The following is a 24,000-nucleotide window of genomic DNA, read 5'->3' on the forward strand; positions in this document are numbered from 1 at the left end:
TATTTTTTTAAAAAGAATAAAAAAAAAAAGAAGAAAAAAAATAAAAATAAAAAGCTTGCCAATTAATCAAACGAGGGAAAATACAAAGCTAGACGGAAGATATAAAATTGATTTCAATGTCTCTGCCTCACTTTTCTACAGTTTAACCTGATGCAGCAGAAAACCACCTCCTGGGACCATTGACAGCAACACCTCTTGCCGAGGAGGATACCACCTGCACTAAGAGAAGGACAAGCCATAATCCACTGACTCGGTCCGCACTGGGGCAGCCCTGCATCAGGAAAATGCACAGATGTTCACAAACAGCTGCGTCATGCATCTGCAGTTCATCCAACAGGTATAAGATTAAGAAACTAAGGTCATGAAAATGTGCTGTAATTTAAAATCATGACATTAAAACAGCATAACAACTCAAACCCTAAGTGGACTCTACATTCAATTCTTACATTGAATCATGAGTAAATAAATGCTGTTGGAAAGTCTAGAACCATCTGCCCACCTCCACACACATGTTCACAGTTAGCATATGGCCTTGGCTGGTCATGTTGCTCTGTTCCCGCCCTCACATAAAACAGTTAAAACTCCTTCAGACTGAGGGGAGTGAAGGCCCTAACCCTCCTCCTTCCCCGTCTGTTCCTGCCTCACCCCTGCAGCCAGGCCCCAGGTCCCTCCCTCCAGCGTATTCATCCTGCAGTGCTAATGGACTTCCAGCCTGGTCTTGCAGATCCAAAACCAATGTGTGCTGGACTCCTGCCTTGTCCCCCACATTGCCAGGATCCTGCCTGGCCTTCCTCATTCAGGCTCAGCCCGTTTGGACTGAAGATGCTTGGGGCTCCTGGTCCCCCGCTCCCCCAGTTCCTAGAATGGCTCCTGACTGCTCGCTCCAGGACTTCTTAGCTAGAGTGTAGTTCCAGGGTTAGAGCAGAGGCCCCGGAAGAAGCCTTGGTGAGTTTAAATTGTGGCTCCTGTTACCAGATGACTTTGGTTGAACTCACCTATTAAAACCAGAGTAACACTATTATGTGGTTCACAGATTACTCAGCCACAGCCTCTGCCTCCAGGAGGCAGAAAGCCAAACAGATTCCTGAGGCTAAACCACAGAACCCTAAGTGGCAGGTTCAAAGGTCAAAGCCGGGTTTACCAAACTTGTGCTCTTTTTAAATATATCATACTACCTCCCTTTAAAATGATCCTTATTTTCTTCCTTAAAAAAGCAAAAACAAAATTGATTATCTCCTTCTGATAGTAGTGGTTGTAAAATTTAAAACCATTACGCTAATAAGAGAACAAAGTCATTGGTTATCCACAACCATAAACCCAGCAAGTTAGTTAAAACTAGGCTTCCCCAGAGATGTTTGAAGCTGTACTTGTGCCAGCTTCCAAACGAATGACTTGAACTCTTAGCCTTTCTACTCCATTTTCAGGATAACATTAGCTATAACAACAATTCTTGGGGTAGAGTACCAGGCGGGTTTGCCAACTTGGGGGATGAGACAGCAAGCGGCACAGACAGGCCAGAGAAGATGAAAAGGAGGCTGCGCGAGAGCACGTTCAGCAGCGAGACAGAGGCGGGGAGTTTGTAGGAGAGGTCATGCCAGTGAGAGATTTACAGTGAGGTCGGGGCGAGGGGGCAAGAAGGAAAGACAATGACCCGCGTTATCTGGTCGGAGGGAAACTACACATTGCTTAGGGATCTAGAGCAGGAACTAGGGTCCAGTTAAAGGTCTCAGCCCTAAGCCTGGAGTAGACACTGGAAAATGCAACCCCGACTCCCACAGATGATTCTATCACCAAGTTGTATACTCCGTGGGATTCATGGGGAATTCCTCCGGGCTCACTTTAGCCACAGCAAAGTTGCTAGCTTGCTACGGATGCATGCAAGGTGGGCTGGGCGCTGGAGGCTCCTCCCATCTGTCCACTGGAGAGAGCGGGATGCAGTCTTTACTATGGAATGCCATGTTATGAAAACTAGAGCACATCTGAACTGTAACTATTCCCCATTTCCAGGAAGGAAATAAAAACAAAATCTACCGAATGTAAGAGCAGCTTTCATGCCTCCTAAAACGTCCCATCCACTCTAAGCGGTCGTTGGTTACCTTGGTCACAGCTTCTGGAGAAAACGTAATTGCATCCAGCACAGTGATGAGGTCCCCCGGGTGCAGGCGATCAAAGTACTTGGTGCAGGCCTCGAAGGCGCGCAGCCACTCAGGCGGGGACGCCGGGGCTTCTTTAATGAGCTGAGGGTCTCCAGTCCAGAACAACTTCTGTAACCAGAGGGTGTACAGGGAGCTCGGGGACAGCATCTGTCCGTCCTTGCCTGGGATTTTGGGAACGAGCTTGGAAATAGATAAGATATTCTGACTTGAAAGAACTGGCTGCAGTGCGTCCAGGGGGCTCGTGCCTTCCTCGGTCAGTTTTTTGTAGTTCAGACCTATTAGAAAGAGAGGGAAAAAGAGAGTAGTTCTCTCCAGCACAATGCAGAGGCTTCGCACACACGCCCAGCCCCTGCGTGGCTCAGTGCAGACTCATTGGCCAATGTAGGTGTAGCATACCGTTCAGTCACCCGTGACATAGATCAGAAGATCTGAGTTCCGGGCCCAGCCTGCAATGTGATCAACTCTGCAATCCCGGATGAGCCACTCACTCCCGTGAGCCTCCGCCTCCTCTCCGGCCACTGGAGACGCCGGACCTCCTGGCTCCTGCCATCCCTCCGTGGCCCTGTTTTCGCCAATCAGTGCCCACACCAAACCACATGGGTTCATGTGTATTCACCTGGCATCTCATCAAGGACTTCAGGGCTGACATGAATCGCACCCCTTGTCCTCTGTGTCTACTCTATGTCTAATTTGGTTACTCAGTAAACTTTATACTGATACGCTGAAGGAAATTCTTATAATTGTCATGAATATTAAATAAATATAGACTTGAAAGTGCCTTGTAAATTATAAAGTACCACAGAGATTTGAGGGGTGTTAGTGTGTTTAATGTCTTCGTTATGAGCCAGATGATAGATGGACACCATTCTAAAGATTCCCACAATTTATCAAAGAATCAAAGGTTCTTACTTTAATGGTCTCCACATATGCTTTAAACATATAGGCTTCACTCAGGTGTAATTCTGCCAAATGCCTACTGTAAAGTGTGTCAGTCTTATCCTGTATAAATCCTATATAATAAAAGGCTTATATGCAAATTGACCGAACGGTGGAATGACCAGTCGCTATAATACGCACTGACCACCAGGGGACAGACACTCAATGTAGGAGCTGTTCCCTGGTGGTCAGTGCACGCCCGTAGGGGGAGCGCCACTCAGCCACAAGCCAGGCTCACAGCAGCGCTAAGGATGTCCAACTGCCGGCTTAGGTCCACTCCCAGGACATTCCCTGAGGGCTCTTGGACTGCGAGAGGGCATAGGCTGGGCTGAGGGACCCCCAAGTGCACAAATTTTGTTCACTGGGCCTCTTGTAAAATATAACCAATGGGAGTAGGAAAAAATAAACACCTCTGGAGTCAAAACTTTAGATTTTAGTATCAGGTCTCCTATCAGTCACTGTGACTTTCAATTGGTTTCTTGGTTTCTCTGAATTGCCCCAACTGTGAGTGAAGAAGTTGAAAATACAATAACTAAAGACAATTAGCATCAAAATCCTATGGTTTCAGATTTATGCCAGCCATGGTGCACGGACATGATTGTATACAGAAAAATAATCCCTAAATTTAATTTAAAAAATGGCCGTGTTGCTCAGTTGGTTAGAGCACTGTCCTAATACACCAAGGTTGTGGGTTCGATCTAGGGTCAGGGCACATATAAGAATTAACCAATGAATGATTAAATAAGTGGAACAACAAATCAATGTCGATCTCTTTCCCTCTCTCTCTCTCTGTGTGTGTGTGGGTGTGTGTGTGTGTGTAAACTGAGTGGCCAGATTATTATGACCACCTGACGTTTGTAGGCAAATTAGCCGTACACTGCATCGTACGGGATATGGAAGCCGAAGGCCTGTTCGAACACCTTTGCTTTTTGCAGTTACCAAGATAAAATGTCTCCAATTCGCACAGGAACACAAGGATTGGACAGTCGAGCATTGGAAAAAAGTCATGTGGTCCGATGAATTACGTTACCAGTTGCATCATGCAGATGGCAGAGTGAGAATTTGGCAGACAGCATGAAAGCATGCACCCACATGCATGAGTAACCCTTCAAGCTGGTGGGGGCAGTGTTATGGTTTGGGGCATGTTTTCCTGGCATGATTTGGGCCCTTTAATTCGTGTGGAACAACGTCTGAATAGCACAACATACCTAAGTATCATTGCTGATCAAGTTCATCCTATACTGTTGATGGCATATCCCAATGGAGATGGCTTCTTCCAACAAGACAATGCGCCATGCCACGGTGCTCGTATTGTACCCGAGTGGTTTCAAGAACATGACAGAGACTTTACCTTGCTTAGGTGGCCCCCACAATCACCAGATCTCAATCCAATTGAGCATTTGTGGGACCAAGTTAAAAGAGCCATCAGGCAGCTGGTTCCACAACCATCAAATCTCACAGAACTGGACAGTGCTATTCATCAGGCATGGTGTCAGGTTCGTCGCATCACCTTCCAACATCTCGCGGAGTCAAGGCCAAGAAGAATCGCCACAGTATTGAAGGCAAAAGGTGGCCCAACGAAGTACTGATGGGGTGGTCATAATAATCTGGCCATTCAGTGTGTGTGTGTGTGTCTATACACACATATATATATACACACACACATATATATATCCCATGTTCAAAGGCTGTTAAATCGAGTTGTTTACCCATATCTTCAGAAAAAAATCACTTCTACCGTCATGGTAAACAACCTGCTTCCCTATTTATAATGGTCTGGCCCTCTAGCAACCTCAGCGCAAAATTATAATTTGCCTACAAACGTCAGGTGGTCATCATAATCTGGCCACTTAGTGTGGGTGTGTGTGTGGGTGTGTGTGTGTGTGTGTATTTACTTTTATTCTTATTTTTTAAATGAATTCAAGCTGGAAAATGATCATCTTACCTGATGCAACCACCTTGAACTTCTTCAGCAGCCGAATGTGGGTTTCCGGTTTAATGGTGTACTTCCCCAGATCTGCACAGCCGCAGCCTTCCAGGAGGGTGAAATAATACAGCAGCCTCTCGTGGTCCATGCCCCCGATGGTGGGGTAGATATACTTGACCATGTGCTTGTGAAAGGCTTCAGGGTCTGTCTTCAAAGTCTCAAAGAGATGAAGGGCTTGGGCTCGATTTTCTATTTCTACTGTGGACAAACTGAAATTAAGAGACAAAGAAATTATGTTAAAATTTGGTTCCTTTAGTAAACAAGATTTTTTTTTTAATCCGGTAGGAAAGGCTACTTCTTTTATTTTTTTTTAATATTTTTTTATTGATTTCAGAGATGAAGGGAGAGGGAGAAAGAGATAGAAACATCTATAATGATAAAAGCGTAATATGCGAATTAGACCAGATGTCCTTCCGGACAACCTTCCAGACAAAGCCAGGGCTGCGAGGGAAGCCAGGTCTCAGGTGCCTGCCGGCGGCTGGAGGGAAGCCAGGGTCCTGAAGGGAAGCCAGTGCTGGCAGCCAGGGGAAGGAAGGCCTACTCTTGCATGAATTTCGTGCATCCGGACTCTAGTCAATGATGAAAAAAAATCATTGACCAGCTGCCTCCTGCACGGCTCACACTGGGGATCAAGCCCACAACCTGGGCATGTGGCCTCCTGGTTCTGAGATTGACGCTCAACCCTGGAGCCACACCAGTGGATAGGAAAGGCTACTTCTTACAAGCCCCTTCCTCCTGCCTAATCAGAGACGGTGAGCACCAAGATGCAGGTGGTTTCTATAAAGGAAACAGGCGTGTTGAATGCCTCTATTGCTCAATGCGATGTTCATGTGCTCTCCCGCGGGTCTACAGCATCTCTGCAGGCATTATTCACATGCCTGCAGCTGGGAGAGGTGCCCAATGCTTAACAGCCAGGAAATGAACCCAGATCTGCCGGCTGCCACTCGGCATTACTTATTCATGTCACAAGACAAATGTAAAATAGGAGCTTCGTTACAGAAATGTAAACAACCTTATTATTTCAGGGACTTAGGAAGCCATGAAGGGCGAAAACAACCCCAACTTTTAGGCCTAAATATGACATCTAACAGCCCTATCTTGATACTGGATAGACCCAAATTTGATACGATGCTCAAATACAATTAAAATCAGCAAGAATAGGTACTTTCACTTTCACTTGAATTAGCTGTAGTCAGGAATGCCACTTAAATAAAAACAATCTTATTATTTTCATCTTGATTTAGATGTCTTTACAATATAATAAAAATGTTTGCTAATGTTAAACTGCCAGAAAAAAATGTTAATTAGCTGTGTTTGGCTGATCAGTGTGTATTTTGGGGGTGAGAGGAGGGCTTAATGCTGGTCTTGTGTTTCTCCCGCACAGAGCCCAGAGCCCAGAGCCCAGCGGTGTGGGTCCCATGCCCAGGTTGGTGAGGCAGCAGCCCCGCCCCCGGGGCAGTGCCTGGTGCAGTGAGTGAGACTCCGGCAGTACCTCGCGAAGTCAGGTTGCATCTGGTTTCAGAGCAACTCCCGGGAAACATGACCCCCTTTTTACTGGAATTCCCACCTTCAGAAAGTGCCAACACGAGTTTTTGGTTTATACAGATAAAGTGAACACAAATTATGTCTTACAATTTTTATGAGTCGTAGGGATACTTAGGATGACAGCTCCAAACTATAAAGTCCAAATAGCAAGTAATTTAAAAATGCTCTTTGACCTTTCACTTCAAGAGAAATGCTATTTCTCCATTAAGACGCGATTCAAACATTTACAAAAATATCCTGAGCTATACAATGTCCCTGGTCTTAAAGATCTCCCTCTCTGTCTCCTCTGACAGCCTTCCATCCGGGACTCACAGACTCTTTAACTGTGTCCGACCGAGTCTGTCCTCTCGCTAGGTGGTGCACCACTTGATGGCAAAGATGATTCCACATCTCCTTTACCTTTAGTTTCTCAGTGCCGAGCACCAGTGTGTGGAACACAGGACACATTCAATGCCCGTGCCACACAGACGGGTGGATGCAGAAACCCTGGGTGTCCTCCACACTGGGCGGGCGCAAAGATTTCCATCAAGCTCTCACCCAGCAGTCTGCAAACCTAGTTGTTATAAACACTCAGAACTGAACAACCTCGCTAAATAAGAGGATGGGCTGACAAATGCATGCAATTATATTCCAATCAAGAGCAGGGCCACTCAAGCTTTAACTTGGAAAAACAGTCGCTATCAATGATAAAAGAAGGTTTAGTGACAGAAGCACCTGAGTTGGCACCAGAGAAAGGAATGGAGTGAAAATAACAGGAACAGTTTCCAGACAAGAAAGCACAGGCCTATACAAGACATGGTGAGGGTAGTGGGTGGCAGGTCAGAAAAAATTCTTGACACTCTCACTATTCAAAATACGCAGTATCATCTGAGAAAGACAGTGTACACAGCAGAATATGAAAGCAACTCAGAATTTGATTCCCTTCATAATTTGCAGAGTGAAGTCTGACACAATGGTGTGAAGCAGTAAATACTACCCCCCGTCTCACTGAGATGAGTCGTTTCGATGGAGCTTTGCAGGCAGAACCACATGCCCAATGGAGAAGGGAAAAGCTTGCGCTCACTGTGCTGGTTGCTGGGCCAGTTACATCTAAGTACCTACCAACCAACAGGCAGCGATCAGAGGGGTTAAGTGACTCCTAAGACGGCGTCAGATCGGCCTGGACTCGTGTGGCTTTGTTCACCTATCGCCACGCAGCCATGGACTGATAAGGCCTTGTGCCCGCGTCACAACCATTTCAAAAGCCGATTCTTTGTGTAACACAGGCCTTCGCTCTCTCTCCAAGAGCAACAGTCTCCGAGTTCTCCTGTCACACTGCATTCCTAATGACCCTCGGAGACAAGCATTCAAGACAGACTCATCCACAAAGTGGACGGACAGTGACTAAACCACAATAGTTTGACTTCCTTTGTGTTCGACTTGATTCTGAACACCGTCTCTCTCAATCAACTTTACTTTCTCGCCCACCCACGTATTCTTCTGCGCCCACAATTCAGTTTGCCCGATGTGCAATTTTACCTAATTATCTTGTCAAGAGAGATACTGGAATACCTTTCCTGACACATGATAAATACCAGAACCTCCCTCTTCAGTAAATTACAACGTGCTAAGATCTTCTATAGATGCCAGCAATCAATAACCCATTCAACGGCTTCCCCTGAAAGAAGCTGTGATCTTCCCTTTGGAAAAAGAAATGAAATCTCTACTTAGAAAACAATTCCAAAGAGCCCACATTCAAGAGAGTAGGAAGAAATACCAGGAAACCGCCGGGGACTTTTCACTCATCAAATTCATGATCACCCTTTGAAACTGTTTAAGGCTTTTTCTTGAACCAAGATTTAGCTCCAACAGCAGCTTATACATTTATATAATGCATACTTAACTTTCAGAGATTAACTGCAGGAAGAAATCAGCAGTAGTTGTACTCAAAGCACAAGGAATAAATGGTTAGTGCCAAGTCCACGGTCAGCGTGTTCTGTGATGGCTTCAAGCTGTCAATCACCCAAAAACGTAATTCAAGAACAGCATGTGCTGAAAGGCCTCATATTCATGTAGGAAAACAAGTTTATTTAAATGCATTATTTCTTCACCCAGGCTGAGATGGAGTGATAATTCAGTTCCATTAGCTGAGGAAAGGAGCACTTAGGAGGGGAGAGGAGGGAGGAAAGAGACAGGGAGAGGGATAGGGCTGCTGGGAAGGGCTGGAGAGGGGTTCACCATTCAGATGCAGTCACTTCTAGGCATTTCCCCAAAGTCGAATCCTAAGAGTTGGAAGCTCTATGAATCCAAATTAATAACCTCGATGGAGGGTGAACAGGCCTCCACCGATTCCTGCGGAGGGAGACAAGTCTACCCTCTCAGTTTCGAGGACTCTGACCTGCGGGAAACTAGGCAGACACTCACCCACCATGGCCTGGGAATGAAGCTGATGGGGCAGGTCTGATCGCGAGGCCCCCTGGCAGCTGACCGTGTGGCTATGTAGGGAAAAGTGGGCAAACAATCATGGCATTGTTCCATTTGCCAGCATTTTGAACAAGTGTGTTTGTGAAACAAAAGACAGAATTTAACTTTCAAGGCACTTAGACAGCTGCTGAGGATCACGAATGAGTGTCTCAGTGATTTCCTGTCGCAGGAAGAGTCGGTGGGCCCTCTGTGGAGCGTTTGGTATAAACAGTGGTGACAAGGACAGCCACAAGAACAGGCTGCGTCTCCTCGGCCGTAGGACAACCCTGGCCCCGAAGCCTGTAATTTCTCATAAAATGTCAATTCTGACTGGTTTATAGAGTCTCATATTATCTCTTTAACAAAAATATTTTAAGAGACACCACAGCACAGAAATAGGCGTAGCATTATTTATTGAGCACTTATTATACTGAACACCATGTCACCTCATTTACTTCTCACAAGGCAGATATACTAGTAACTGGGGTCCTGACTTGGAAAACAATGGTTCGGAAGTCAGATGAGCGACACAAGGCTAACAGTGCCCCCAGGACAGACCTGCACATCTGGCCTGCTTCACCTGAGCAGGTCACAGAGCCAGGGTGTGAGCGCAGGTGAGCAGGACTCAAAGCCTGAGCGCTTTCCCTCCACGGAAACACTAAAATGGGTCCTGCAGATGTTCTGTTCCACTGCCAGGAGCCTTTGCTGGGCGAGAGGGGCCTGAAGGATCTTGCCATGGGAAGGAAGGCTGCAGGTACATGGACGGAATCGCTTCCACTTTGGTAAAGGCAGTAATTAGCTTCCGTTTTCAGGACCGGTAGGTTTTGTCTGATGCACAACACAAATCATAACCTTGGTTCTCTTTTCCCCATAGGCCAAAAGGAAGATCTAAACCAAATACACAGCCCAATTTTAACAACCGTGTGAGACCTGTGACCTGAATATCTACATTCAACCTTCCTATGCTAACTTGGATTTTTCCTGGGCCTGAATTTTATTTCCAGGGCCAGACCAAATGATTCCGAGGGCCTGATATGGCCCATGGGCCGGACGTTCCCGCTCCTGCTCTAAGGTAAAGAGAACAGTCCTGCTAACTGAGGAAACAGTGACTTGGGGATGAGGAGATGCTCAGTGCTGCAGGGGGGTCACGGGCAGATGTGGGAACTGTGGTCTCACTCCAAAGCCCACGCCCTCACCACGAGGCCACATGTATGCTGGCAGCTAATGTCTCTAAGTGCCACCGACGTGTCCACAACAGCCCAGGGATGGGGTTGGCCGCTAAACTGGCAATGGTGATAGGTCAGCCTCCGTCGGGGAGCTGAACCTGCCCCAGTAGAACCAAGAGGCTGAGCAAGCCAGCGTCTGCCATGTGGCCACTTAAAGCCATCACAGCAGTTTAAGAAAAAAAAAATAAAAAGAGAAAAAATAAAGAACAATAACAAAAGGAACTCAATGTGGGTGTTTATGAGAATTCTCCTTCTGCAGAAGGGAAATTCCAGGAACAGCTGCCATTAACTAAGCACCGATCATGTGTCAGGTCCTGGGGGTTTGATTTCGACGATGAAGCCTCTTCGTTTTCATCACACCCGACTCAAGACCACGGGAAATGAGTTTGAGAGAACTGAATTACCTCGGGCAGGGACACAAGCTGGAGAGGCACAGTGAGGAAGTGGCCAGCCACGTGAATGAAGACTTACACTCTATTGTGTGAGGCTGCCTCCCCCGAACCCATCTGAGTGCGCACATGTGTCCACGAGTTGACGCAGGGCCTAGCTCCAAATTCAATCAAGAGGAAGGAGAATGTAAAATTAAGAAAAATCAACTTTTGGGGGCGGGAGTCTTTTGAAAGGAACAGTAGAATTAAACCTAAGGCAAATAGCATCAATTTTCTTGTGACTCTGACCTATTAACTTCCCATTAGTATTGACTCGACAAATAAATGCTGGGCCATTTCTATTGTATTAACAAGGCTGATTCTAATACCTGTGCTAGCAAGTTAGATTGAATAGCGAGGCAAACGGCTGGGGAGCACCAAACACCACTGGCTAATCAGGAGGTGGTGTCTGTGTTTGTCACTCACAAGCACAGCGCCAGGAGGCAATGATCTCCCGCTCCTGTAGTCGCTGGCGGCTGCATCATCACTGCAATCAGGTCTAATGACCGCCCTGAACAGTCTCGCATGTTATTTAATGCCTGATAATTTGTAATATATTAAGAGACCAGGGAAGCATCCTGTTTGTACAGATATGTCACCTTTTATGTAACATTCAATGAAAGGATGTTTAATAAAATGCCAAGGTATTTTTAAATGTGTGCACACACACACACACATATCATAAGAAACATGTATTTAAACATATTACTGTGCATCAAAACTGATTAGTTCTGTTCAGTATTTATTGTAGATGATACTATCACCAATGTAGCAATTTCATAAACACTTAAAATGTAGATGCTAAACTTTCAAATAATTAACAAAAATGAACGATGCTAAGTTCTAAGCGTTTCACAATCCAACAGGCAGACCCTAACCCAGGGGTGGGCAAACTTTTTGACTCGAGGACCACAATGGGTTCTTAAACTGGACCGGAGGGCCGGAACAAAAGCATGGATGGAGTGTTTGTGTGAACTAATATAAATTCAAAGTAAACATCATTACATAAAAGGGTACGGTCTTTTTTTTTTTTTTAGTTTTATTCATTTCAAGCGGGCCGGATCCGGCCCGCGGGCCGTAGTTTGCCCACGGCTGCCCTAACCTCTCCCTTTCCACTCACCTCCATATCTAGTTGATGTTTACTAATCAATGTATTGAGCACTATCTAGTTCACCCCTAGACATCTCTGAAACCCATTCTCACCTCTCCTTCCATACTTTCAAAACCCTACTCCCAGCATGTCACACAGTCTATCATTATAACAGCTCCGTCATTGGTCGACATATCCCTACCCTGGCCTCCCTGAAATCCTTCCTCAGTAGAGTAACTACAGTGACCTTATGAAATGTAAGCTGCACCCACGACTCCCGTTCCTTTACCAGGTCCTCTAACAGCTTCCTATTGCTCTAGGGGAGAGCCCAGCCCCGAGGGGCCTGCATCCTGCTGCGAGTCTGGCTTCCAGGCTGCTCCCCAGTCCCATCCCACGCCGGCTCCCCGACTCTCAGGGGCTCGCCCACACTGTCCACCTGCCGGGCCCTCAGACACCTCGCGCTCCTTCCTGTCAAGCAGATTATGCACTCGCCTGTTTTGTCCCCCTAGAAAATGGTTTCTGCTCTCCTTGCAGTGCAGTTCATTTCAACTCAGTATTTACGTCTCAGATCAAGAGTTATTTCCTCAGGAAAACCTTCCCTGACAATGGCAGATCCCCAATTTGGGCTCTCTCTTTTTTAAAAAATATATTTTTTTATTGATTTTAGAGAGGAAGGGAGAGGGAGGAAGAGATAGAAACATCAATGGTGAGAATCACTGATGAGCTGCCTCCTGCACGCCCCACACGGGGATCGAGCCCACAACCTGGGCATGTGCCCTGACCGGGAATGGGACCGTGACCTCCTCGTTCCTGGGTCGATGCTCAACCACTGAGCGACACGGATGGGGCTCTGTGGGCTCTCTTACAGGGTGTCTCCACAGACTTGAGTTCACATCTGCTTAAGGTGCTATTCCATTACAATCTGTCCCCCACACTAGACTACAAGTTCCAAGATAGTTGGCATAATGCCTGCTTTTGTTCACTATAGTAACCCCGTATCTAGTTCTTAGTACAAAATAGAGTCTCAATAAAAACCTTTGAATAAATGAACAAAGGTTAAAGTATCTAACTCAGGACTATTTTTACTGAAAAACAAAAATGAACAGGCGATTCTTAGAATACTGGTGTGCCTCAGATGAATAAAGAATGTACAAGGACACTGGGCTACTGTAGCTGAGAAGAAACAATGAGATTCTACTTTACACCCACGATTCTCCTAGAATAGACAGAAAAGACACACAGACATGAACTTAGGCACGGACTGTGCACTTACCCACTGTCGCTGAACAAGAACTCCAGGTGGGTCATGTACACCTCCCAGCAGGAGATGCCGTAGCGCTGCGCCAGAGACAGAGCGACCCCGTAGACATCTTCCTCCAGGGTCCTTCACGAGTCGGCGGCCACGGGGAAGGAGAGAGAAACAGGTCACCTCCAGCAGCACAGAAAAGGCCCATCGGGACTGCTCTCCGGCTGGGAGGGGAGCAGTCCTTACTCAGACGCTCCATGTAATTCAGGGAAAGCACTTCCTAGGATTTGACTGCCCCTCTCTCACTGTGGTGCATTGCGACTGTCTAGGCCAGTGGCTCTCAGCCGAGGGCAATCTGTCCTTCAGGGGCTATGTGACTTGACTGCAGACATTCTTGATTGTCACGATGGGGGAAGAGGAGGAGAATGCTGTTGGCATGCCAGTGGGTAGAGGTCAGGGATGCTGCTAACCATCCTACAAGTCACAGGACAGCCCTTTCCCACTGGGGGAGCACACCCCCCCTCCTGTGATGGGATGAGAGAGGGGAAGCCCTGTCTAGAGCAACCCTGAAAGTCAACACAAAGGACTGTGATCAGGAGCCCTGCCGACTCAACCTGCTCTGTGACATTCAAATCCCCCCTTTCTGAGACAGAAGGGTCCCTTACTCTGCCAGCCCCAGGATGGTCTCCCTCTTGTACTGGTCGTCTGCGGTGAACCGCTGCACATCCACCCCCTTCCGCAGGCCCCGGAGCAGCTGCGCCTGCGTGAAGTCCAGGAGCCGCTCGTTGTAGTAGTGCAACTGCTCCGTAAGGGAGGCCAGGTCCTCGGGCCAGGCTTCATGTCCACGTCGAGTCACGTGCCTGGTGACCGTCGTGATTAGCTCTTTGGGATCAGCCTGTGAGTAACAACAACAAGTTACAAGAAGCTCAGCAGGAGTGGCTCAGCAGCTGAGTGTTGACCTATGAAACAGGAGGTCACGGTTTGATTCCTGGTCAGGGCACAGGCCCGGGTTGTAGGCTCGATCCCCAGTGTGGAGCGTGCAGGAAGCAGCCGATCAGTGATTCTCTCTCATCATTGTTGATTCTCTCTCTCTCTCTCGCCCTCTCCCTTCCTCTCTGAAATCAATAAAAATATATTTTTTAAAAAATTATAGGAAGAAGGCGTGTCTACCGGGCACCTGCTGCTGGCACTAAACCGAGGCTCACGGGGCCCAGAGAAGACAGCCGCAGAGGGCACCATCTGCAGACCACAGAGGGCACAGGACCGAGTGCAAGCAGGTCCCTCGGCTCCTATTCGGCTCTTCTTCCATCTTGTCTTAGAGCTATCATAAGTAATATATTCCTGCCTTTTCAACTACCGTCACCTACAACGGCTGTGTCCCCATTACCGACCACAGATCATTTGCCTGGAAGTGGTCTCCGTCCTCAGGGCCCCTGGACCAGCTTTCCCGAGGCCTCTGCGTGCTCTCAGGGACGAGGCTGCAGCTCAGTGGCCACTGATAACGCCCGACAGCGAGGGGAAGTGTCCTCTCCAGGGCTGTGCTGGGGAAACATCCTCTTCCTAGAGCAGTGATGGCGAACCTGACACGCGTGTCAGAGTTGACACGCGAACTCATTTTTTTGGTTGATTTTTCTTTGTTAAATGGCATTTAAATATATAAAATAAATATGAAAAATATAAGTATTTGTTTTACTATGGTTGCAAATATCAAAAAATTTCTATATGTGACACGGCACCAGAGTTAAGTTAGGGTTTTTCAAAATGCTGACACGCTGAGCTCAAAAGGTTCGCCATCACTGTCCTAGAATCACCAACACTCCCGCTGCCGAAGAAGGCGCCCAACCAGTTTCTCCTCCGCTCGACTTGGGGCTCAATGGGATGCTCTTCTACAATCCCCAGCAGCTGCTCTAACAATGGGAAATTACTCAAACAGAACAAACCCGACTCTGACAGCTGACGGGAAGAAAAATATGTGGTTAACTGGGCACATTTATTTATATTAACGTTGGTTTGGGTGTCAACGAAGCAACAGCAGCTCAGCCATGATTTTAGAATTACTCTGGGAGACTGATGGCGTGAACAACATTAACTCAATCACTCCCAATTTCTGGAAAAACACAGTACATATTTTAATATAAGCAAATTAGGAAAAACTCCAGAATCTGCCTTTGTGTCTCAGACATGTACCAAATTATAGGAAGCTGTCAGCAGTTCTAATGTGTAAGCCATTATTTTGAGCTACACGGGAATTTGTCAATGCCAAGTCCATATTACAAACCTAGCCTGCTGTTCTCCCTCTTGACCCTGTTAAGGAAGAACCTGGGGGTATCGATAAAAGCCAGTTAAAGAAATCCTGGGTTCCAACAGGTGGATTTGAGAAAAGGCAAAATTAGAATTCTCCCCAACCTCTAGGCAGACACTGAGTCCTACTCTCAAAGACGGGGTGGGGGGATGGAGGGGTCTTCAGTCAAAAGGCCTGGCTTTGGAAACTAATTCTCCAAAGTCAGCTACAAACCCGTGTGCAACTAGTTCAACAAATATTCAGGACCAATTTCTTTGTTAGAAATACAATTTCAGATCAACAAATTATAGTCAGTAAAGTCCTACGCAGCTTAAACTACTTCCCTCTTCTCCTTTAATAAGCGGAAACAGTCCAGTCCCCCTGCACATAATTTCTATTTCCTATTCTTTGTATACCACATTCGTTCACTTTCCTAAGAAAAATTTAAGAGCAAACACCGACTACTTCAGTCTTCAGGCTGGAACAGGCACAGTGCTGGGCAATGTGAGCTGAACCTCATTCAGTGCTAGCCGTCCTGGGGGCCAGGTGCCTGCTGGTACCCTGTTTTACAGGCGTGAGGAGGCGGGCAGGAGGCCTGAGGCCATTCTGGGCAAGTGGCAGGCGGGGCTGTGACTCCAAGCACAAAGCCCCCCAGAACCATCCTGTCATATCTGTGGCAGGGGAGGGTCTGGGTGGGACGGGTGCAGACTGAACTCCCACCAAGGGTAAGTGAGGCCTGGCCTTAGAGTCCTGTGGCCGACGACCGACCTCAGGAGTGGGCTGATGCTGTCACTCCACAGCACATCCGACTGCCCTGACCTTCCTCTCACCCCTTTCCTGCACACGCTCACACGGTGTAAAGACACGTGACCACAGAGGACACTCAGAGGCAGGTGTGCAACTGGATATTTGATTTGAGCTGTTCCTAAGCCCTTTGTTGTTTCCTCTTTAGTAGTAACAGAGAATTTCAGAATCATGGGCAAGAATACCACTTACTGTTCAATCCCTTGATATGCAGGCGCCTCCTTTTAAAATTGTACCCTCATGAAGTGGGGCATGAGGGCCATCCTGCTAATTCCCTGATGGTGGGTTTCTGAGTGTCTCCACGTTTGTGGACCATAAGGAGGTGCTGAGTGTACAGAAGGTTTTCAATACGTCCCCATTTTGTGTTAAAACATAATACCAATGAGAAGAGGCAACTCACAAAGTCTTCCAAGAAAGGGGACAATTAGTTACGGGAAACTAAACATGGGGACTGGGGTCAAAGAGCCCGGATCATGGTCCCTGCCTCACGTTCAGACCTCACGTTTTCCATTAGTGACGCTGACGCAATTCCTCCTGTATGGAGCCCTACAGAGATTAATGAGACCGAGTGGATGGGATGTGGTCAGCTCTAGCTCTCTACACAAACCGTTTCCTTGACATGATCACCACTTCCTATCCCTCCCTCAGGGAACTTGAGTGTCTATGCTTACTTCCAAACTATAATAATAAAAGGGTAATATGCTAATTAGAGCAGATGTCTTCTGAACATCATTCCGGACGTCCTTCCTGACCAAGCTGGGGCTGGAGGAGGGAAGCCCGGGTCCTGGGTGCCAGAGGGAAGCCGGTGCCCGCAGCCGGGGGAAGGAAGACCTACTCTTGCACGAATTTTCATGCATCGGGCCTCTAGTATTTTAATAAGAATTCTACACCTGGGTTTATCACAATTTCTCTCAAAATACTCCAAAGCACCCCCAACTCACCCCAACACTTCACCTCATATATACACTAATTCACACCAAGCGAACATTACAGTTCCCACTGGAGGCTGCCGTGCCTGCTGCACAGACACCCTCCTACCAGCCCCGCGATGCCCACCAGAGGCCATTGTGCCTGCTGCACAGACACCCTCCTACCAGCCCCGCGATGCCCACCGAGGCCGCCATGCCTGCTGCACAGACACCCTCCTACCAGCCCCGCGATGCCCACCAGAGGCCATTGTGCCTGCTGCACAGACACCCTCCTACCAGCCCCACGATGCCCACCGAGGCCGCCATGCCTGCTGCACAGATGCCAACCCACACTTCAGCATCACAGCCGCAGCCCTGCAGGAAGGAAGGACTCCAACCTCCTGGCCTCGCACCTAAGTCACTGCTTCTGCGCAGAACACATTCAAACCTCTCCGTTTCCCACCAAATGCAATGCATCACCGTGGGTCTGAAAGCTGTTAGCCTCTGACAAGCTTCGGAAGGACCTGACAGGGGCTTCAAAACCACCCACGGTCGGTATTCAAAGGGAGGCTGCAGCACACCACGGCTGCAAAAACTAATTGCATCTAAAGGCATCCGAATTTAAAAATGAAAGTGCATGGAGTTAAATTATTCTATTACTTTTCCAACACTTGGCAATGCAGTTCTTCGGGGGGAGTGGGTGAATAAAATATGATTTCTTTAAAGAATATGGTCAAGTCCCTGTAACAAGGAAAGATTCATAAATATTCATGACAACAGAATGCTCCATGACTTAATCTCCTGCTCGCTAGTTAGAGGTAATCAATCCATTCTGGTTTATGGTCTCCATTTCTGGGCATTATTGCAGGGAAAGTTTTAAACAGGTGGTGTGCTTCCCCTCTAGGGTTCTTATTTGCTTGAGATAATTTTATACTCGGTACTTTCAATCAAGTAGCTTTAAAAAAAGCACACCACATTGTAGAAATAGTCTACCATAACGCTTTGCATTTCAGCCCTGCTGGGTTTGCTTCTCTAGAATACAAGACTAGAGAATATGCTTCCATTATTATGATTTTATCTTCTGAAACTTTTTCAAAAGAATGCTAGCAAAGATCACACTGCACGATGCATTTATAATATTATAAACGTAATATATTAGTGAAAACACAGAACAGAACAATGTGTATGGCCCACTCAGATTTGTATAAAAAACTGTCAAACGGACACAGCTCTCCACCAACTACTTCTGGCAGACAGAGGGAAACGCTGGCTTTGCATGGTGGCCCATTTGCACCACTTGAGTTTCTTGGCCGTGTGCACCTTGTGTTTTGAACATAAGACCAAGTTAACCAGGACAAATACCAGAAGAAAAATTTTTCTCCAACTGAGCCCTTGCCAGTCATCCCTCTATATCACTAAGCAGCATAGTGGAGGCGGCACGGGCTGCTCGGAAGGTCACCCAGAGAGCCGCCGAGGTCCCAGAGCCCGTGCTGGGGGCTCAGGACGCTGCTTCTGTCAAGAGTCACAGGCCTTTTCTCAGAAAAAACGCACCCAATTGTATCGATGTTTTTATTCAAACCTCGTAATCTGCCTAAATTATCATCCCCGCAGCACAGAACGGCGGGGGGTGGAAAGGCTATGGCAATGGAATCCAGTCGGGCCGACAGCTGAGAGCAAGCGATGCTTCGCCGAGCACTATTATGTGTAGGCAACAAATGGAAACCACTCTCATTTCAATTTCCACGATGATTCATCAGGAGCTAGCCACATTTAATTCCACACTCAGCGGTGCTGTTTTATGCACAGGAAGATGCTGAAAAGACCCAAATAATGAGCCATTAGGTATCGATGGGAAACTCAGCTGTACCTAAACATCAGTTATTGTGCCAGGAGGGTTCCTTCAAACCCAAGATCCGCCCTCCAACTGCGAAACTGCAGCCGAAGACAGGACTCCACGTTCCGCACAGGCCCACAGACCCCGAGGAGCTGCAGGGGGAGGCCTGGGGAGTGGGGAGACGGGCTCCTGCCTTCAGCAAGAGCACATGGGGAGCAGACAGCACCTCGTGGTGCCGGACAGGAACTGCTCCAAAGGGTGTCTGCTGGGAGGCAGAGGAGGCTGCCCCCAGGGCTCCGCTGAGCTCAAGCCTCACCCTCACCTGCTGACAGTGGGAGGAGGAGGCATTCCAGAGGGGCCTGGAGGGGTGACAGGGTGCTAACTTCAGAGAAACTTTAACTCTAAACCGTTGAACATGAACGTCAGGAGAGCTGGTGTCAGGATCATGGCTGGGGAAGGCGGAGTGGCCCGTTCACTGAGGTCTTTCCTGTCACATGCAGTTGACACTGGACCCAGGGGTCAGGGTGAGGCACCCTACCCTGACCCTCCAGGAAAGGTCCGCCAGGCCTGCCTGCCAGAGATCACCCAGGTCCACAACCAGAGTCCCGGCTTCTCCTGAAACAGAGCTGGTGCTGCTCTCATCTTGCCTCTATTCAAAGGCTACCTTCTGAATTCAGGTCTTTGCTGACCATGTTTAAGCTGCACTCCTCAGACAGGCAGAGACACACACACACACACACACACACACACACACACATTCTTACCCTTGGCTGTTTGTTTCCATAGCTCCTATCACCATTTAACTCAGTATATATTTTATTTACTCATTCTGTTCATGGTGTGCCATCCCCGATAGAATGTCATTCCTGGAAGGACGAGGGCTTTTATACACGCAGCTCCCTGCTGCTCTCCCAGGACCTAAACACTGCCTGACACAAAGCAGTCACCTGATAAATACCTGATAAAAGCACACGCACATAATTTGATTATTACATATGTACTAATGAACTGTTCATTAATTTTTAATCTAGTTCATATTTCACATGAAAACACACCTGAGATATAAAAACAAGACAAAGGAAAATGACCAGAGTGTGGAATAAAGTAACTATACAAAGCAGTAGCTATCAAAAAAAAAAAAAAAGGTTGGAATTCCCAAAATAAAGTAATATCTTATACCATGAGGCTAAAAAGAAGAAAACATTCCTGTTTCTTGGCCAAAGGTTGTCACAATGAAACTGTCAGAACCACACACACCTGCCTGTGAGGACGACGCCCCGGGAGACGAACCTGCACTGTGGATGCTCCCAACACCCTCCTCTTGCCAAGAAAACTGATGAATCAGAGCCACGGGTGTTGCCGCAAATGGAATGTTTCCACATACTGACAGGTGCCTAGGTTCTGAGGCAGCTAGACCTTGGGTACATGTGTGAAATGACTTCTCCACAGTCTGCTTTGGGCCAGGGGAAAGAAAAGTCCTGCCTTCATAAAATCTGAACCTTGGATTTGTGTGCATGGTGGATGGAAAAGTCTGATCTATTTTGTTTATTTATGATTTTGTTTTGGTTTTGGTTTTTTGTTAATCCTCACCTGAAGATATTTTTCTATTGATTTTTTTTAGAGCTAGTAGAAGGGAAGGGGAGAGACAGAGAGAAACGTCGATGTGAGAGAGACACATCAATTGGCTGCCCCCTGCACAGGCCAGATCAGGGCCAGGGATTGAGCCTGCAACTGAAGTACATGCCCTTGACCAGGAATCAAACCTGAGACCTTTCAGTCTGTGGGCCGATGCTCTATCCACTGAGCCAAACTGGTCAGGGCTATCTATTTATTCTTAAAGTGGAAATTCTCTTTAAATGATCCAGTGCAAAAAGTAGATCATTTCCAGTGCTGACAATTGTGCTTTCGCTCATCAATTAACATACAAGTTGTCCAAAGGTTGGTGGCAAGTAGGCAGAATATGTTTCAACATTTCATCTGGACAACTGCTACTCTCATGGTTACGGCTTAAAAATAAAAGTGAGCACTCCTCGTGGAACTGCACTGCCTGCCTTCCTGAACTAGACAGAGCCACCTTCCCTTTGGGCAGTGCATTAAAACGCCAATTCTTCATTCCGCCTCTCCTGCTACTTTAGCCTTTCCTAAGACCTTTGTAAAATAGAGCAAATGGCAGAAAAGTTGGGAGGAGACTCAGCATTGACAGTAAACATGAGAAACTACCTCTTACAGATGCCCGGGAAGAAAAAAGGCTGTCAGCCACTTGGAACGCATTCTGGGGGCAGAGCAGATGGTACCTCCAAAGCGGTAAACACAGGCTTTAACTATTGTGGAACAACTGTACCTCTGCTCAGGAGAAGGTAGGAACCGCCGTGGCTCAGGAGTTGAGCAATGATCCATGAACCAGGAGGTCATAGTTTGATTCCCGGTCAGGGCACGTGCCTGGGTTACAGGCTCGATTCCCAGTACGGGGCGTGCAGGAGACAGCCTATCAACGATTCTCTCTCATCATTGATGTTTCTCTCTCTCTCCCTCTCCCTTCCTCCCTGAAATCAATAAAAATCTATCTATATATTTTTTTTTAAATATATTTTATTGATTTTTTACAGAGAGGAAGGGAGAGGGATAGAGAGCCAGAAACATCGATGAGAGAGAAATATCAATCAGCTGCCTCCTGCACGCCCCCACTGGGGATGTGCCCGCAACCAAGGTACATGCCCTGACTGGAATCGAACCCGGGACCCTTGAGTCTGCAGGCCAACGCTCTATCCACTGAGCCAAACTGGTTCTGGCAAAAAATACATATATTTTTAAAAGGCAGAAACCACGAGGACTCACCCTGTAAAGAGGATGGCACTTGTCCCTGAAGCACGGAGCCAGCTGGGCATAGATCTGCAGGCTGTAGTAATACGCTGCCAGCTGGAGAGACAGAGCCGAGTGGGACTGCTTTTCAAAGCACTGGTTGGCATCTAACACCTAGGAGGGAACGTGATGGTGTGAACTCAGCTGAAAGGAAATCAAGACCATCATAAACCATGACCTCGCTAGTCATCACTGCAGAATTTTGACTCAAAGTTTCCATCACATCAACTCGCTCTCACCTTGATATGACAACATTAAAATTCAGGAGGCATGATAAAGGCAGACCCTATGCATGCAAAGGCAGATTTAAAATCAGCATTCTGGCTAACATTGTAGGATTTACTCTCTACAATGTACAGTGTTCATGTAAAACAAGCAATTACCATGAGCAGTAGCTCTTTAATTAATTCACTTTTAGGTCCTTCTTTCTAGAAAGGGTAAACTTACCTGCGGGAGGGCCAGGAGGTAAGCGAGAGCCAAGGTCATGTCACTGGGTAACGCGTCGCTTGCTAGCTGCAAGAGAACTGAACACGGGGGAAATGCATTAGTTTACTTGAGGATCCGTACGACATGCGTAGTTACTGAGCACCATGTGTTCAGTCCCATAGGTTTTCAACAGACAACTGGCTCAGAGGACTCCCTGAGACACTTAGTGAAAGTCTACGCAGCCCCATCTAAATACAGACACGTGAAACCATGTCAAATGGCCACCTTGCCTTAACTCAAAATGATGCTGTTTGTTACTCAGACACAAGGAAATCCTGTTGGTGTAGCCGCAAAGTCTGAGTGCAAATAGATCAAAGAGGATGGTTCCTTAAAGCGAATCCTTTGATTTTAAAGGCCTGGGCCATGCTATCAAATTATGTTTATCAGGGGCAGCTAATGGGGAAGGTGGCCTTATATGTACTAACGATCAGAGCAACAAAATATCTTTCTGAGTACAAATCCAGGACAAATCTTTGATTACTACCATGATGATGACATGGCTTTGTTCCTGCCAGGAACACCGCTCTTCATCACAGCTCACAAAGAACAGCAGCCACTTGCTTTGATTATACAATATCGTAAAACATCCCGACCATTAACAGCTTTGCTACACAAAAATGTAAGTGACAACCGGCAAATGTCACAGCTTTAAGGAAGGCGCATAGGCTGCCAACACCGTCCGTGTCCTGAGCAGGGGTGTGAACAAGGACCCAGGCCGCTCATTCGGGCAGAGGAGCGAGCACAGGGAGCCCCATGCAGTCACAAGGTGACCCGTGTTTAGAGAACACAGGTCCTCCTGGCATGCTGATGGAGGGGAACACTGTGCATGATCCAGAGCAAGTGACATTTGACTTCAGAAACAGACCACATGATATTTTTCCAGATTTCCCTGCCTAATTATGTCTCACTCAGACTAGAAGTTAGGCCATCGTATAATCCGAGCTTAGCTGACAGCCGGGCAACGAGTCTGGTGGTGGGCTGAAGAGTACAGTAAAATGGTAACTGGCGAATCTGGATGGAAGGTATACGGGAGTTCACTGTAGAACTGTCTCAACTTTATGCACATTTGAAATTGTTCATCGCAAAATGCAGGGGAAGAGAAGAGGGAAAATCCCCTCTGAGAACTGTCAAATGCTCAAGCTCCCTGTCGGTCACTTACTTCCCAAACGGCTTTCCTGGCGGGCTCTTTGGACCGGGTGTGCCTGCCTGTCTCCAGCACTCACACGCTGGTTTTCCGGCCACACAGAGCCCGGGACCTCCTGCTCCGAGACTGGGAAAATGGCCGGTGTCAAGTACACCACCACCCATGTGCCCCCAGGTTGAGAGGAAAGGGGTTCTCTCTCTTCCCTAATCCCTAACACAAGTGTTGCTGAACTTACCTCATGACAACTTTTCCTCCCACAACTGGACCACAGCCCACTGATGACCACCACCAAGTGCCCAGCCCACAGCCCCTGCTAGCTAACAGCTGGGTGCTTGCAGGAAACCCATGGGGAGTGAGGCGAGTGGCCCCACTCCACCCGGGCATCAACACTTCCTCGGCAGCCCTCACTGACACCCAAAGATTCTTGCAAAATAGAACGCAAACCCCACCTCCAGGAAGAGTCTCAGTCTTTGAATCTGCAAGTCACTGGAAGAAACACTTGACAAAATTATAAGAAGGATCTGATGTAGACGATCCCCCAGGGTCTTGCTGGGACCCCCCAGATAGCATGCTGGCTATAGACTGAGTCACAGTGATGTTACATTAAGATAGATAGATAGATAGATAG

At 47.4% G+C, this 24,000-nt stretch overlaps 1 protein-coding gene across 1 annotated transcript in view; it reads right to left on the reverse strand.

Moving 5' to 3' along the window:
- Window positions 1-24,000, reverse strand: part of NBAS (neuroblastoma amplified sequence) — a 201,287-nt gene that overhangs the window by 38,783 nt on the left and 138,504 nt on the right. Inside the window, exons 39-44 of the mRNA XM_014531591.1 lie at window positions 22,190-22,266; window positions 21,719-21,856; window positions 13,722-13,951; window positions 13,084-13,194; window positions 5,038-5,288; window positions 2,097-2,431 (exon numbers count right to left, since the gene is read on the reverse strand). Coding sequence (XP_014387077.1) covers window positions 2,097-2,431; window positions 5,038-5,288; window positions 13,084-13,194; window positions 13,722-13,951; window positions 21,719-21,856; window positions 22,190-22,266 — 1,142 coding nt within the window. The remainder of the gene's footprint in view (window positions 1-2,096; window positions 2,432-5,037; window positions 5,289-13,083; window positions 13,195-13,721; window positions 13,952-21,718; window positions 21,857-22,189; window positions 22,267-24,000) is intronic.

Source organism: Myotis brandtii, unplaced genomic scaffold (assembly GCF_000412655.1).
Source record: "Myotis brandtii unplaced genomic scaffold, ASM41265v1 scaffold813, whole genome shotgun sequence".
NCBI classification, from domain to species: Eukaryota; Metazoa; Chordata; class Mammalia; order Chiroptera; family Vespertilionidae; genus Myotis; species Myotis brandtii.